This window comes from Alligator mississippiensis, chromosome 1, assembly GCF_030867095.1.
Source record: "Alligator mississippiensis isolate rAllMis1 chromosome 1, rAllMis1, whole genome shotgun sequence".
Taxonomy (NCBI): domain Eukaryota; kingdom Metazoa; phylum Chordata; order Crocodylia; family Alligatoridae; genus Alligator; species Alligator mississippiensis.
Window position 1 is genome coordinate 429,211,767 of NC_081824.1, and position 17,669 is coordinate 429,229,435.

The 17,669-nt window shown below is 37.1% G+C and overlaps 1 protein-coding gene across 5 annotated transcripts in view; it reads right to left on the reverse strand.

Annotated features, from left to right (window-relative positions):
* Positions 1-1,089: 1,089 nt before the first annotated feature.
* WASF3 (WASP family member 3) overlaps positions 1,090-17,669 on the reverse strand; it is a 150,160-nt gene continuing 133,580 nt past the window's right edge. For 4 of the 5 annotated variants that reach the window (XM_014595935.3, XM_059720305.1, XM_019497380.2 and 1 more), the window contains 4 exons: positions 13,501-13,676; positions 8,716-8,979; positions 5,120-5,490; positions 1,090-4,110 (listed from right to left, as the gene is read on the reverse strand). In XM_014595935.3, the coding sequence (XP_014451421.1) occupies positions 3,953-4,110; positions 5,120-5,490; positions 8,716-8,979; positions 13,501-13,676 (969 nt within the window). In that variant the 3' untranslated portion in view covers positions 1,090-3,952. Of the gene's footprint in view, positions 4,111-5,119; positions 5,491-8,715; positions 8,980-9,771; positions 9,939-13,500; positions 13,677-17,669 lie in introns of all 5 variants that reach the window. The other variant, XM_059720316.1, reaches the window with a different exon arrangement.

The following is a 17,669-nucleotide window of genomic DNA, read 5'->3' on the forward strand; positions in this document are numbered from 1 at the left end:
GGCACCCATCCCATCAAAACTCCTACTCTGCAGTGCTTCCTTGACTAATCGCCTGAGTGCAATGAGATCAGCTTTCCTAAAGTCTAGCACTTTCACCCTACTAGTTACCTTACCCACTCGCCGTCTTATGTTGAATTCTATCATAAGATGATCACTGTCTCCCAGATAGCTACCGATTTGGAGGTCCCCTATCATGTCATCTCCCGTTGCCAATACCAGATCCAGTATGGCATTCCCCCTAGTGGGACCATACACCTCCTGTGTCAGGTGGAGGTCCTGTACACAAGTTAGAAACCTGCGTGAGCGATGGGACCTTGCTGTCTGCGTCTCCCAGCAGATGTCCGGGTAGTTTAGGTCCCCCATGACTACCGCCTCTTTAGCTTTTATGGTCTCCGAGAGTTGCCTCAGGAGCCCCGCATCTATTTCTTCCCCTTGGTGTGGGGGTCTGTAACAGACCCCTACCACCAAATCCCTTTCTCCTTGCCCCCCATGTAGCCTAACCCACAATCCTTCTACTTCCTCAGCCTCGGATTCTGTCTTGATGAGGGTTGATGTATATTGCTCACTGACATAAAGTGCAACCCCCCCCCTTTCTTCCCCGACCTGTCCTTTCTGTACAATCTATAGCCCTCAATATGTACCGCCCAGTCATTACATTATTGTGTAAGCATAACACATACATGCATATATCTAATGTCTCCTTTTGAAAAGTAAGTCTTGGACGACTTTCTTAAGGCAAAATTAATTTAATTCAAAAGGCATTTTCTTACGTTCTAAAGAAACTTCAAATAAATTTCATTTCTGCATTCTTTGGTATATTTTCTTTTGGCCACAGGAAAACATAAAGCCTGATTTTATATAACTATTTGTATGGGACAACTTCTCGGGAAGAGTTTTATAAAAATGATGATTAAGAATCCTGATTGTTCCATCTCTTTATGCAAAAAATGTGAAGTACTATATGAGCTTCACTAAGAGTAGTTCAAAAGTATCACATTACCATTTATGCTAGTAACCAACTTACCAAAAGCCAATGATAAGTTAACAGCAAAACTTATACTCTGTAGTTTAAGGAAAGAAAAACAAGGCTCAAAAGTGAGGTTTTATTCATATTTGTTACGTTTGCACAATCCAGAGTAAGCTATACAAACAGATAAAAATGACCTAAGATTAAGTTAGTTTACATCACTAAATTTAATTGACATTTGTACTGATAAAATACTGAAAGGAAATGACAATACTCTCAAGTTTAGAAAAACGGGTTGGCTACTGTGGCTGAAAAATCCCAATTATCCTTAACTGATCACAGATTATCATTTTAAAATTTCTTAATGCAAATTACAAAGTTTCCATGATGTTCATTCAGACTGTGTTCATAAAATATATTTTCTATCATATCAAATTTCATTAGAATGGAAAGAATTGTGTAATGTGCTATTTTATCTTGATACATATAAAAAGACTATGGAAAGTATTTCTCCCACCCATACAGTGACATAACACTGCAGTATTAGTTGCATTTTTATCTATTTGCTCACCCCACAAAATATCATTGTGTTCTGCAAGCTACTGTATAACTATATCCTGGTGACCAACACAAACACTGTCTTCTGCATGTTAATGAAGAACCACTACCAGGTATGGTCCAAGTGTTCTGTCCTGCAATGTGCACACCTATAGACTTCAGTGCACAAAATCAACAGAAGAATTTATCCCTGTGTTTTAAGGCAAAGACAAATATATACCTAATTCTATAGGAAGCTGAGCATCTTTGGCTCTCATTGGTTAATGGGAGCTCTGGTGGCTCACCATTATGCTCCCATTTCTCACATCTGAAAGGATAAGGCCCTTATGGGCAGTGAAACACAAACACTGAGGCAAAGGCATTTTTGCCTTACTACTATAATGCAAGATTCTCATAAATCAGAAACTCCTTAAATAGTAATAAAGTAGCCAATAATTTTCAAGTAAATTTTGTGAAAAACAAAATTCTCTTTGGACAAAATTTTTAGACAAGGCTTGTGCATGGGCTGGGATGAAAAGGGGTGGAAGTTCAGAGTGGGTAAAAATAAATGGTTAGGATATAAATTCTTTTCTTCCTTTTAGGAACAGAAGGGCCTTGCAGAACAAAGGAGCTTTACCAAATATAAGACATAGAATTACACTGATTTTTTTTCTTTTATAAAGATTAAAATAGTAACCTGGTAAGGAGAAAAAAAGACCATTTCTTCCCTCCCTCCCATCCTGCTACCCCCACATGCACGCGCGCGCGCACACGCACACACACACACCCCCTCTTCCTCTCCCTCTTCTAGCCCACTGCTCCACCAAAAAGCTGTATTAGACAAAGCAGCAGCCTGAGTCACAGTATATGAAGAAAAAAATTAAAATTTCAATACTGTATTGAATAAGCTATGAATTATATTTAAAGGGAACAGAGATAGCAAAAGCAGAGTGGATAGCAGTCCCTTTTCCTAGGGGAAAAAATAATGAAAATATATACAGCATCGTATCTAAACAATTAAACCATGTTCATTTCCAGTTATATAAAATGGAACATATTGGGATAGAAATACATTCAAGAAAATCAAGGACCTTCAATGAGCGTGCTATAAGAAAGTGAAAGCAATGTTACATGACTCTTCACATACAATATAATCAAATCCTATCCACAAACATTTATAGCTATAGAAATAAAAACTTAGTTTAATACTTGTGAAATGTATCTGAATGCTAGCACTGGACAAACTGTTCCATACAGCCCTGAAACAGGCTTAGCAATAATAGCAGAGGGGCAAATTTTTCCGTGCCGACTTTACGGTTCCACCTTCTCATACTATCAACCCAGCTGCCAGCAACCTAGAGCTAAAATCCTAGTAAGCATCTTGCTCCCAAAATAATTACCAAACCCTAAGAATTTACTCTTCAAAACTTATATTCTAACTGAGACTTTCAAACAGCTATAATGCATAAAGAAAATTAACATTATATAATGCTAAAAATTCCAAATCCAAATACATGTGCAAGCTACTAAGTCAAGAGATGACTTAAAAGAGCATTGCAAAGAAACATTTAGGGCACTTTTACATGTACCATTTTTATATTTTTACACACCTCCAGGGGTGAGGGGAGCAGCATTTAATTAAAGCGGCTCTGAGCACCACTCTAATTAAAGCACTGCTGTGTCTTGTATATCAGCATCTCCTGTGCTTAAAAATGGTGGCAGGGACACTTGAACTAAAGCTCATTTGATGAGTTTTAGTTCAAGTGTCCCCACCACCATTTCTAAGCACAGGGGATGCTGATATACAAGATGCAGGAGGCTGCTGGAGCGCAGCAACTGCTACGCTCCAGCAGACTATTAATCCAGTGCATTGGAACAACCTCTGCACTTGTTATAATCACCCTTATTTACTATCTCTTGTATTTCAAGATAGTCATAACTTCTGAAAAATGTTAGAAAGGTAAAATCTAAGGACCTGAAGACATTTTTTAGTCATGTGTCAATAACCTTCAAGGACTTAAATGACTAATAACCAGACAGCTTCACAAGTACAAAATAGGTCTGCAAAATTATATAGAATAAGAAATGTAAAGTAAAAATATGCCATATACCTTCATTATCAAGAAAACAAAACAAAATGCTGGTTTTGTAACAGTGCAATAACTGCAGCCTACTTTGTGTGCAGCACATGATCTGCTACATTTAGTGGCACTTAAGTATTATGCAGTAAATACTGAAAGTAAGAAAATTTTTGGATCTGCATAAGCATAATCACATTATTATTATTACCAGAGTTGCTAAGCTACAGCATTCCAAATAATACCAATTCATTTTTAGTGCTTAGATCATTAGTTGTAATACGTATCAACACCCAGACTTCTATCCCACTAACACCATGACCACTTAAGCTAAGTGTCATGAATTTTGCTATAGCACATGGAACAGATCTCAGTCTGACCAATCATTTTCATCAAATTCAGAATCATCATCAGAATCGCTGTACTCCACAGCAATGCGTCTTGAAAGGATAGTTGCTACATCATTTCCAACAGGTTCTCGCTTTGCTTCCTGTTCACGTTGCTCTTGTACCTTTTTCAACTGAATTCCTGTAGACAGACAGTTAAATTCAGAAACAGTTTGCTGCACATAAAATGTAATTTAATACCTAAAATGCAGAAGCAAGTTTAACAGCTATATTTAGGTAGTACAGAGAAGGTACACCATTTAGGTCTGAAAATTTCTTGATCAAGTAAGAGACAAATAAAAAGACCAAGTGGATTGGAGTCAATTGCCCAGGAGCCAGTTCCTGTAACCTTCTCATGATCATCTGTTATGGCTGAAATGAAAGCTTTTTATGAATGCAAGGCTTTTGCTCTCAGAATGACCAGTTTCAAAATGTGTCTGAAAACATTAAGGGTTGTGGTTTCTTAACACAAAGATTACTGAACATAGGGCATAACAAACATTGTATTTGTTTAACTTGTAAAGAAGCAACATCTACTGTAACTTACATATGGCTTTTGTAATTCCTGTAAGGGGTTTCTTGCAACATGTATATTTACCCACTGCATCACAGGACATGTTATCATTTGATTGTATTCGTATAAACAAAAATAATAATTTCTAATAATTTTCAAGCCTTAGAGCATGGGACCTGGCAGGTAGCAGTGATTTGAGAACCTTGCAAGGGGATGCCTGGAGATTCTTTCAAGAGTTAAAAACATTCTGACCTGTTGTGGTCTTTTCTGAGCATTTTGCAACAGAAGAATTGCTCTATTATTTTTCTGTAATAAAAAATGAGTGAACATTTAAAGAACTGGCACTTTCTGAGAGGTGCCTGGAGCCTAAAAAAGTTGAGAACCACTGGTGTATACTCTCCACACTAAAGCAGACAATGAGTGTGGGGTAACGCTAAGAAAAACCAAAGTTGCATACCCAAGGAGCAGAAACTGTCAGAATACCAAGGATGGGCCAGCAGCAACAAAGTATTTCCCTCAGCCAAACAGAAGATGAAATTATGGGTAGCTGGCAATAGAAGCCATGATAACAAATCATTAGGTGATGCCACACCATGCAAAAAGGAATAATTTTCAATCTTTCTCAATATTTACTTACCCATACGAATGGCGGCAAGAAGATCACTTCGAGCATCACTGATTGGTGCCTGTGTGGTTTCATGTCGTTTTGTCTCAGCAACAGGAGGAGCATGCATTGGGGAGGAAGAGAGAGATGAACCTGCAGCAGGAGGGCCTGGCGGTGGCGGCGGCGGGCCAGGAGGAGGGGGAGCTGTAACAACTAGCCCAGTAGGAGGAGGATGAGGAGTAGCAGCATAAGTAGATCCAGTCACAAGTCCAGAATGAGACGGTGGCACAGGAAGCTGAAGAGGACTAACAAAAGCAGTTTGTGCTGAAGGAATCATAGGAGGAGGGGGAGGAGGAGGAGGTCCTGTAGGATTGTAATAATCCACTATCTGAGCTGGAAGCATCCTATATATATTATTATATATATGTAGACAGACAAACGGACAGACAAAGACAGACAAAGATAGAGAAAAAGAAAAAAAAATTAAACCATGGAAATACTTGTTAACAAGAGTGGTTTTCTAAATAAAAAAGTTTAAACATGAAGGATTAGATCCTAGTCCACCTACTAGGTGTCCAAATGCAATCTTAAACTACCTTGCTCATGTCCCTCAAAAACAGTTAGTACAAAAGGCAGGTCCTCCTCTTCCTCACTGCTTTCTTATGACTTAATCATAAAGCCAAGATGAGAGCATATTACAAACACAGGTTCACTAAGACTGTTGAAATTTAAGACCAACCTTCATATGCTGCTTTTCCTATTAAAAGTACTTTAAAAATACTGTATTATAGCATCTCAGGCCTCCAATACCTCCGTGAGGTAAGTATATATATGTATTTGTTACTAAGCTACAAGTTCAGTAGTGAAGATTTTCAATAAATCTGTCAAATCAGGACAACGCCAGACCTGATAATCTGCCTTCCATAGCACCCAATACTATTCCTTTCTTCAAAATGTGTGTTAATAAAAGATACAGAAATAAAAATGGACAATTATATAAAATACAATACTGGTCTATCACAGGTAGATCATGCCAAATAAATCAGATCTGTTTCCTTGATAACTGACTATTTAAACAAGTGAAATGGAGTAAGATCTCTGGTAAGTATTAATTATGGTATCATATAGATAATATTAATTAGGAGAAAACAATAATTATCTTAAGAATTGTTAAGTACACAAGAAATTGGCTCAAGAGGAAACAACAGGGGCTGTACTGAAAGGAGAACTATCAGCATAGAAGGAAGTTATTAGTGGTATTCTCAAAGACTAGTTTGGAGGGAGATCTTATGTACTAATTTGCACTTTGCATCAAAAGTGGTAGTGAACTCGATGGAAATATTGTGAAGCACAGTGGATACAGATGTGGATCAAAAAATATTCACAAAGATCTTGAGGACTGAAATAGAAGTGGGATGAGATTTAAGAGTTTAAAAAGGGCACTGTCATAGCCCTCAGGACTAACAAGACTTTTTACTATAAATTGGGAATATACCAGTTGGAAACAATCAAGAGCTAAGTGCAGACAGTCAAAAAGCTCCAGGCTGAATTTGAATCAATCTTTGCATGTTTCTCTAAATTACAGTAAAAGCCATGTTATCTGGCACTTTGTTAACCGGCATGCTCTATTAACCGGTATGCTGGTCAACACAGCAAAAGTGAAACTGGAAGTCCCACTTCCGGTTTCGCCAAGTCCCACTTTGGGCCATGGCAAATTTATTGATAAATTAATAAAGGTTACATGTAATCCAATATGACTGGAAGGGATTGTACTCTCTAGGATGTACAGGGGAGGAGGAGGAGGGGTGGCACAGTGTCTGTTCCCCAGGACACTGATGCACCAGAAGCAGCAGGTAAATCACCCCTGGCCTAGCAACAGACCCCAGCCAGGGTCTGCCTGGCACAGGTGGGGAAGCTTGCGGAGGCTTCTCCTACCTTCCCACCCCAACCTGAGCCAGGGGTGTGGCCAGGGAGAATTGCCCCTGGCTCTTGACTGGGGCCCAGCTAGACAGCTGAGGAGGAGGTGGGAGAACCCCCTGGCCTGGCATTGGACCCCCAAGCTGGGGTCTGTGGGCTTCCCTCCCTCCCTCGCACCAGGCAGACCCCAGCTGGGGGTCCACTGCTGGGCCTGGGGGTTTTCCTGGGCCCCAGCTGGGAGCCCAGGGCAATTCCCCTGGCCACATCCATGGATCCTGGCTTGGGAGCGGGGGAAGCCTCTATGGGCTCCCTCCCTGCCACGTGCTCAGCAGACCACAGCTGGGGATCTGGCGCTGGCCTAGAGGTCCCCCCCACCTCCTTCTCAACCAGCCCAGCTGGGTCCCAGACAGGAGCCCAGGGTGATTCTGCTGGCCACAGCCAGGGCTCCCAGCTTGGGTAGAGGAAAACCTTCTGTGGGCTCCCCCCACCCCTCACCAAACCGCAGCTGGCGGGCCAGTACTGGGGTTTCCCCCCCACACCACACACCCTTCTCTGCCAGCCACAACAGTGATACTACTCTGACTAGGGAGCAGAAACAGGGCAGAGCTTGCCCCGCTGGAACACACAGCACAGTGCAGGGCTGCCAGGCATCCTGGGATACTGGGGAACTGTAAGTTAACTTGAACCAGGAGGGGATCTGGGACAGAAGTTTCATAAACAGGTTTGACCAAAATCTGTTAAGTCTGATATACTACATCCAACCAAGTTTATCTGGTTACAGAAGTATGAATGCTGCTGTACAAGGCACTAGTAATATCAAATCTGAAAACTGAACAAAACTGGTCACTCATATTCAAGAAGAATAAACTGACAGAATCGCAGCCCTCTATTAAGATGATCAGGAGAAAGGTGAGCCGTTCTTAAAGGAGACAAAAATGCTTAGATTGCTTAATGTAGTAAAGGAGATACAATTACTCTCTAAAAATAAATCCTAGGCTAAATACTCAGGAGGAAGAATAGTTATTTAAGCTAAAGGATGCTGGTGGCAAAAACAGATGTGCCAAGAATACATTTAGGATGGAAATTAGAAGAAGGATTCTAAGCAGAAGAGGAATAAGATTCTAGAACAACCTTTCCACCGAAATGGGAGCAAGACAATAACTTAACTAGTTTTAACACAGAGATTGATGTTTCTAAACGAGATTTATTGACATAGTTGTCTGTGGCAGCAGGGAACTAGACTTCACAAGCAAAGATGACACTTCTAGTCTTATGTCCCTCAAGAACCATTTTATCTCTCATATATATATAAAAGTATTTTCCATTTTGCATGCATCACGCTCCATTACATTTTCCTTGCAGCCCTGAATATTTTTAAATGAACTGTCTCATAACAATAGTTGACATTCTTGACGTTATCCCATGTTTTCGCAATGCTTTGGAAACTTTTAGTATTTACAGCCTTACTAACGTAACCATATTAAATACATTATTCAGTATTTCAATTTTTGGCATCTCACCACCCAAGTTAAGGTCATAACACTGATCTGAATGTTCATACTTCTATACTGGAATGAGAGATTATTATCCACCTGAACTGACATCACGTTTTGAACATGTAAAATAACCCGTACAGGGTATTAGGAAAAGGAAAAATGCACATCTTATTGGTCTTTTGAAGAACCCACAACAGTAAAAAACAGGAGTTTTACCCATAATCTGCTGGTACCAAAGGTACAGAGCTGTGTGAACCATCTGAAGCCTGGGGTGGAGGTGGAGGTGGTTGCTGAGGTCTGTTTAAGGTAGCATGTCGCACTGTTGTAGAAGGTGGTCTGTATTCATGTTCATGGCCCTGGGATACACCCATATACTGTGGACCATCTCCTGCTCCATATGAAGGCATTACTGGCTGCTGATGGAGGGAATGATTTGGAGTAGCAGGATAAGAATAATCTGTAACGTCAGATGCATGTGACCTACAATTAAAGTCAATAGGATGGGGAAAAATAAATTATATGAGTGCTAAGGAATATATAGAGTATAAAAACAGCTTTCCCTGTTTTCATTTTCAAGCATCTGTCAGTCCATGGAAACCACAACAGCAGCAATTGTTATGGCAACAGTTAAAGATGCTCAGATTTATGTAACATAAAAATGAATTAATCTAATAAACTATTATAGAGTAACTAAATCCTAATCTGTAGGGTCTGTATCTTCTTTTCAACACATTGGCATATTAACTTTGCAGCAAAATACTCTAAAACAAATCAAATTGAAGAAGCAGAACTAGTAAGAGTATTTTTTCAGTCGTTCCTCATATTTATAGCATTTTTTGATAATTACAAATTATATAACTGCAGGCCAACCAGCTAGGTATTAATAATGGAAGCAGAAAAAGAAAGCAACGATGTGAGCAGTCATAATTATATGGAAGACTATACGTTACCAAAGCAGAGAGAACCAATTTAAAAAGCTATTAAGAGTTTTCTTGTTTTCTTCGAAAGACTGAGAGAAATCGAGAAATGCATATATTAGTCGAGCAGAGAGTTCATAAAAATGCAAAGCGTAAGACGTTTTGTCATAAAAGCCCAAGAGAGGGAGCAAAAGATCTCTTAATTTCACAACTGCATGCAGCTGTACTGTATTAGTAACAGGCAACTATGCAGCCTGGCATTTAGTTAAAAGAGTAGACTAATGCACTTATCTTTAAGACTGGAAGCCAGGTAAGCAACAAAAAGCCAGGGCTTTGAGCAAAAAAAATGACAAACCCTTTGGGCATTTTGTCTTCTTTCATGCTTCCTGCCTTCTCCAATTTCTTTGCGTCACTCATGAACTCAATGCCCATTTTCCTTCTCTCCCACTCTTCTTTTCTTGTTCTTACTTTTCTCACATTAATTTGCTGGTTTCTGTTTGGATTCAACTTGTGTTTCTCCCTCTAAAGCACAACAAGCATAACAGATGCATTGAAATAAGCTGCCACAGTTTGGAAACTTAAATTTTAAACTTTGCAACTTTGACTGGGACATCACACTAACAATAATTCTTAATTGCCTAACCTCAGCATTCAGCTAAAGCAAGACAAAAGGAATAGGAAGATTTTTTTTGTCTTTTAATGTCAACATTGCAACATGAAGATATTTACTTTAGGCAATATTGACTGATAAGCATTGTATTTATAAACATCTCCATGGCACTCATCACCATACAACAAATTTTTTGAGCTTGTTAAATGTAAAAATACCATCTACAATCCTACAGCTTCATTCCAATTATTCTCTACATAATAGACCAAACTAAAATAGTATTTTATACAAATTATTAAATCATCTTCCCATCCTAATCTTTGGTCACAAAATTAACTCACAGTACATTTTATGGAAATTCCATGATACAATGACTAAAATATGATTTAAATCATATCTGCCAAAAATTAATTCTGCATAATATAAAACTTTAAAATTCTGAAGCATAGAATACTGTCATACCAAGAACCAGGGTAGATCAATTTAAATCACAGATTTAAATCAGCAAGTCTAAAGGCTCGTTTAAATAACTGATTTTTTAAATCAAGTTTCCCAGTGAATATTGTGTTTGTTTAAAGAAAGGTGTATTTTCATTGGTTGATATAGCAATTAAAGCATGTTAGTTTACAACTAAATACAGTTTTTACAGTAGGTCTGGTGACATATTCTCTAGGTATAAAAACTGCATACACATACATATATATCGTATACTACACATGTGTTCACACGTATATAATATGCAGCTGAACATAACATTCTAACATTTGAATTGTTAGAAATCCTACAGTTTAGTATAAAATGGTGGTACAATTCTACATTTTAGAATAAAATGGTGAAATATATACTTCTTATTCACTAGATGGTTCACTTTTTGCTCATATTCATAAAAAGTTGTATTAAGATGGCAACTTAAATTTAATTAAACACGCAAAACCAGCACTTCAAATGTATTAAACACGTTTTGGTTATAGAAACTTTTTTTTTTTTTTTTTAAATCAGAACATGATGCACATTTACAACTTACTGATTCATTAAACACTAGTGTTAACTGTTATAGAATTAGAAGTATGAAATGTGGTTAGTGAATTAAAGCAATTCTTTCAGGCCACCCAGGGGAAAAATTTCTAAAATGCCTAGGTGAAAGTCTTTATAGCTTAAGTTCCTATTTGCCTAATTTTCTTTAAAATGAGAGAGTTGGTTTTTTTTTTTACCGAGGCTGTTTTAAAAATGTTTACCCTCTTTCTTTCAAGCAGGGGGTTAGTAGCTACTGAATAGATGGTTGGTTTTTCATGAGAATAAGCCTCCATTATGGGTGCAGAATAATAAAATATTTATAATTTAAGAGCTGAGCTAAACAGAGCTCAGGTAGAAGGAATAACACTGGAGTTTGATACCATCCAGGTGGGCTCAGTGGATAATTCTGATCAAAGAGTACATATGATGGTGTCTGCTGGAGTCAGGGGCCAGTAATGACTTTGCTGACCCTTTATATCCAGTAGTACAGACCCTACATCCCTTGCAGGGTCAAGCCCCTAATATGTATTTTTAAAGCTTGACCTCAACAGTTAGATATTTTTTCCCTCATTGTCATATAAAACAAAATAAACCCTTAACTCCAGATGTTTTGGTAGAGGCTCACTGACTAAAGATATTTTATTTAAATGTTTTTAATAGATTATATTAAATATATGCCTTAGCCTATGCTGTATTAAATTTACACCTCATTTTAAGTTGGTTTACTTTTTTTTTTTTAAAGGAAAATTTAACTATAAAAGTTAAATTAAACAAATAAAAAGTCTGATTTAAATTTAATAAATCATTTTTTAATTTTTTAAATAGTCAATTTTTAATCTACCCTGCCATGAACTGAATGGTACATATAAATCCTTTTTCCCCCACCCATTCAACATTGCCCTCCAAACGCCTAATGATAAGTCTTTACACTTTATGCTTGAGAAAGGTATACACTGCAATTCTTTCCCTGAGATTGTTTTCTTGACATTTCAAACGTCTGTGCACAGAGAACCATGAACATGTGTTTTGACAATACTTGAGGTGAAAAGGCAGAGAAACAAATAATTTGAATGTGACTATTTAATCTTATGGTTGTTACTAGGCCTACATTTGGACTTGGAATTTGTGAAAAAAGCAGCTTGGAGAGGAAAATCATTTGCAGCTGAGCCAAAGGCACTAATATCCTCCTATTATATCAACATCTTAAAACCTTTAACTTGAGAGATCCACTGAGAAAAAAAAATAGAGTAATTACCAGGATATATTAGACATTTACATTAGAAACTGAGGTAAACTAAAATAAAATGGTGAAAATATAGATGGGGAGATTTCTGAAGACATTTGTGAAACGAAACAGCAGCAATTATATTTTCAAGGGTTTAAAATTAAATGTCAGAATGCTACAGCCCGCAAACCCCCCCCCCCCCCCCCGAACATTAAAGAACTAAGGTTCTAAGCAGATTCCCTTGGTAGTGAACCAAAAATATCAACCAATTCTTATTCAGTGTTTTTTGCTAGCCAGAATGAATAAACAGCTTAAATACTTAGCTGAATTATGAAATAGCTGTTTTTTCACCAGATCCCACTAACTTATTTAGTGAATCTGTTTCTACCAGCAATTAAATACAACAAACAGAACAAACATTAAGGGAAAAAATTTCTAGTGGGACCTGCTTGCTGAACAGGCTCAGATGTTCATTCTCCCTGTGTGCATGGATCTCCCACTGAGCTCAAAGGATGTCTCTAACACACAGTAGGAGCAAAACACTGAAAATGAGTCCTGATGTGTACATCAGAGGAAAGCATTTTCTACGGCAATTTGGTTTAAAAAGAAAAATCACAATGCATCTGTTTTGGTAGCTTGTGCATATATAAGCAGAATACTGATAAAGAACATCTAATACTCAACTGAATACCCAATTTCAATACCTTATTAAAAGTAAAACCATGTATATCATTGAATATTTAAAAATACTTACTATTTGAACACAAAAGCACTTAAAGTTCTCACAGATTACTAGTTTCTGAAATAATTAAGTTATCTTGACCAAAAAAAAGTATGTATGAAACTGTTGGTAGCAATAAATATGCCAAACAAAATGAAGGAAGAGGAAGTGATGCTATCAACTGAATGCAGATCTAAATCTTTCTGCAATTACACCTACTAAAAATTCAAAAGCAAAACGTGGCAGGCACCATAAATTTTCAACAAAGCTGAATATTGAAATTAACAAATTCTGATAACAAAAAAACAGGCATGAATATAGAAATTTAAAAGAGATTAGAATTTGTGTTATGTCACACAATGCTTTAAAATATTTTCAGAGGCTGTTTGAAATCTTTATTTTGTGCTTTTTCTGTATTAATTGTTACGTACCCAATGTGTAATAAACCTGAGGATACTCAGCGTCTCTGAATGGTTCAACTATGGTATAACAAAGGGCTTTGTTGTAAACAGACCTAGTATCTGGGGACAGTGATCCCTCGGAAGATGCTCCATGGTACACATTTTGAGACAACCTGTTGTCAGGTCTAAGCTCTTTATCATATGCCATCATATTCCACTCCTGGCGCCTGTTCCTGGCTTTTCTAACTTTTTTCACCTCCCGGGTTGTGCCATCTATACGTTTTTGCTCCTAATGTTCAATAGGAGAGAAAGAAAGCATGCGAAAGAAAGAAAAAAGGAAAGGAAAAGAGCATGTTAAAATGCAGTTAGAATGCATGAAAATAAGGACTAGATTTACAGATGCAGCCAAGTCTACAAAAAATTTCCATCCAAGTGACTATTGCTTTATAACAGGGACCTCACAGAACAGGGGTGGGCAATTATTTTGGGTGGAGGGCTGCTAACTGAGTTTTTGCAAGCCATCGAGGGCCACGTAACAGGCAACCAGGGGCAGAAAAAATATTAATTCTCTACATTTTTTAGGGGCCCTGCAGGCCAGATAGAATGGCCTGGGGGGCCACATTTTGCCCACCCCTGCCATAGACGGTACTGATCTTATTCATTAAAGAGTTGCTGTGTTTTTTAGAAATTTAAATGTTAGTGCAATGACCTTCACTTAATTTCCCCCCCCCCAAATACATAGATTGTCACTAATTTTTAAAGATACAGTACCATTTTTTTTTTACTTCTCCCAACAGTGCATGGTAATTATCTGTCTAGACAATTCTGAAATATACCGCATACTTATTAGACCTATAGATCAATCTTGTGTATATATATATATATATATGTAGTATATTCCTGTTCACTGTATGCCTATCAATTGCTTTGCATGACTATAAAGTACCTACATTTTTTAAAAAGTATGGAAAAAGTTAGAGCTCTTTACAGCTAGTCTCACATACAAAAGCAAGACCCAAATCTTCATAACTTATTTATTCTTCATCTGTATATGAAGGGGACAGATAAGGGGAAAAAAAAACAAAAAAAAAACCAGTCCTTCCCACTCATTCAATCAATCACATTTCACAGTATCTTATATATAGGAAATGAGCTGTATGAAGCATATTTTGCAAAGTACCAGTAATATTTAGTTCAATGATTTATTTTATCATGAAGCTATCAGGACATATCAGCATGTTTCATGTACTTGAGATTTTTCTTCAGAGCTTCACATCCAACTAGTCCGTTATTTCCTTTTCCCCATTTCTGTTGATCTAGCGAGGTTCGAGGCTTTCACTAATATTCCACAGCCTCAAGGTATCGTCTCCTACCAACCTCTGACTACTCATTTTGAATAAAGTAATGCAAATGGTTCAGTTTATTGGCAAGTGAATGCTCAGTAGTCACAGGAATGGGAATGGGCATATTGTTTCACTACTGGAAAAATGATTTCAGTAAACATAACAGATGTTAGCAACCTCAGCCAGGAGGGAAAATTAATTTCAACATAATATTTGCATTAGAATGATTAGCAAATGGGACTCATACAAAGCATCAGTATTGAAGAGCAAGAGTTAATAAAAGGAAGTAGCTTCAGCGGGTCTTGGCAATACTTTCAAGGACTTCAGAAATGCACTTAATGAACTATACATTAACTATTGCTTTTCCCATTCTACAGTATAATATGAAATCTTATATCAAACAACTTATTAAATATAATAATAAAAAATAATGGGCTAGAGTCTTTACAATTATGAAAGTAAGTTAAGTTATTTTCAGGAGGAGAAAAGTTGAAGAGTAGGGGGAAAAAGTATTTTTTGTTTAAAAGACCATTGATAACTGCTCTTAGGCTGCTTACTCTTTCAAATGCCAATTTTTTTTCTCTGGGGCTTTTTGGTGCTGACTGAATCAGCTATTAGATTAAAGTGCCAAAAAGCTCTGCTGAAGTGCCCAATATATACAGATGTTGGGCGAGTAGGATCAAACTAATGTGCTTCCTCTTCCAGTAAAGCGCTGTTTTGGTGGGGGGGTTCCCACATTGTCAGCGCTTCTAATGCTCGAACATTATTTGATGCAGAATCTGATTGTAAGTTTAAAAACAATAAAGTAAAACCCCTGATAAATATAGAAATCCCTTGCAGTCCAGTGATCTATCCTATTTTGTGTCCAAAGTGTAACAGTGCAGAATAGGAGACTTTACTGTAGGTTCTAAATGCAAGGAGAATAAGAGTTATATTTTTCTTTGGAGAAAAAAACAGCAGCATTTGAAAAAGTCTATTAAATTTTAACAGGAAAGTCAACTATCTTTGTGAGAGTTTTCTAATCCTGTAGAATATGGAAATGCTGAATAAAGGTCACAGTCAAGATGGGCAGTTAAATATATCAAGAACTTCCTCTTCCAGTATCTCAACTATGCATGCAATTGCCCACACAGTCTCTGAACATCTTGTGAGATGACAAGCATCCTTATTCCTCACCAACTGCAATGGAAGTTAAGGCTAAAACCCATAACAAATTAAATTCTAAGGGCATTTATGCACATGCTACGGGAATAGTGGCAGGTGGGGAGCACTTTAGAGAGGCTCCAAGATCCTTTCTATTTAAAGCATCTGGAGCATCACACACATCAGCATCCCGATGCTGAAAAATGGCAGCGGGGTTGCTTTAACTAAAGCTCATCGAACAGGCTTTAATTGTAAGTGCCCCCGCAGCCTTTTTGCAGAGCAAGGATGCTGATACATGTGACATTGGAGTCAGCTCTGATTCGCTGTAATTACACCACATTAGAGTAGCCCCACTGCACATATATAGGTGCCCTAAAATACCACTCTATTTGGTGTACATCATACACTTATTTTCCTTTAGCTACTTCATTCAGAGATTGTACTTTTATAAAACAGAACTAATTTATGAAATTCACATTACCTTCTGACTGCAACATCAGCCATAAAAAAATATAAATCAATACAAATAATCTGTGCTTGTCTTTGCTATTCAGACTCCAAACTGACTGTATTCTGTTAATCATACAGATTTCAGGAATATTAAAAAGTCTTACAAATCTTATTAACATAGAAGTTGTAATTATTTAAACACCACAAAATGCTGGGTTACTTACTAGAATGGCAACTTTTTAGATGTGTTTTTAGCACAATAGCAATTTCTCTCTCAATCTATATATGAGAGAAAGTTTATTTCAAGAAATTTAAGACATTCTTCAATTGCTCAAGTATTCATTGAGGATGGATAATTTGTTTTTAGACTGCACTAATATTGATATTATCCAACTGAATTTCTATGAACTTCATTTTAATTATCCTAATCAAGTATGCTTTAAGTCAGAATCAGTATTTTGTTGATCTCTTAAGAAAATCTTAAAAATTAAATGCTAAGTAAGCTATGGACACTCAGAAATTAGGCAGATTATCTAAAAATCTGTCCCAAAATATGTAGTCAAAGGAATTCCTATTTTAAAAAAGATCTTCCCTGAGAGATGGTCAATATATTTTCAAATAAAACATTTCTTTCAGAAAAGAGGGTCTCTAAAAAAAAAAAAAAAAAGGAAATATTTTTAAATACAAAACTCCAACTTCTTTTCCTCCCCGTTTTTCAGTAGAATATAAAAAACAAAACAAAGAATAACCAAAAATTAAAGACAATAAAAATGTGTGAACTTTCTATAAATCTTAGTTATATTTTCATGAAAATGTTAAATTGTCTCTTCAAAACATGTGGAATGAAAATTGAAAAATGGAAAAAGACAGCAATTTTTGAAGCAATCAGCAATAATTATCTCTCTCTCAGAATTTTCTATCACTCAATAAGATCCTCCTCTCCAAATCACACTCACTAAAATAGTTGTTTAATGTGGTCTCCTCCATCAGATTAACTGGACCTTCTAAAAATTCAGTCAACACTCTAGCAGCCTGTTTGCCATCATGGCACTTCTACTGAATCTGAACAATAACTTCCAAAATAGCTGTGAGATTCTAAATAGTTGTAAAGGATACCTACCTGTTCTCCTGATGCTGGAAAAAAATTCTATGACTACTGGGACAGTTCCTTGGCTAATAGCCCTCAGGTGAATGAAGCTACCACCACCATTTGTTTCTTTTTCTTGATTGGCATGCAAACCCTTTCTGATGGCAGCATTCCTTGAAGACTTAACAGGAATGGAAACTGGCCTACCTTTACTCCTTATTTCAAAGGAGAAGTTCCACTTAAAATTAATATTCCGATG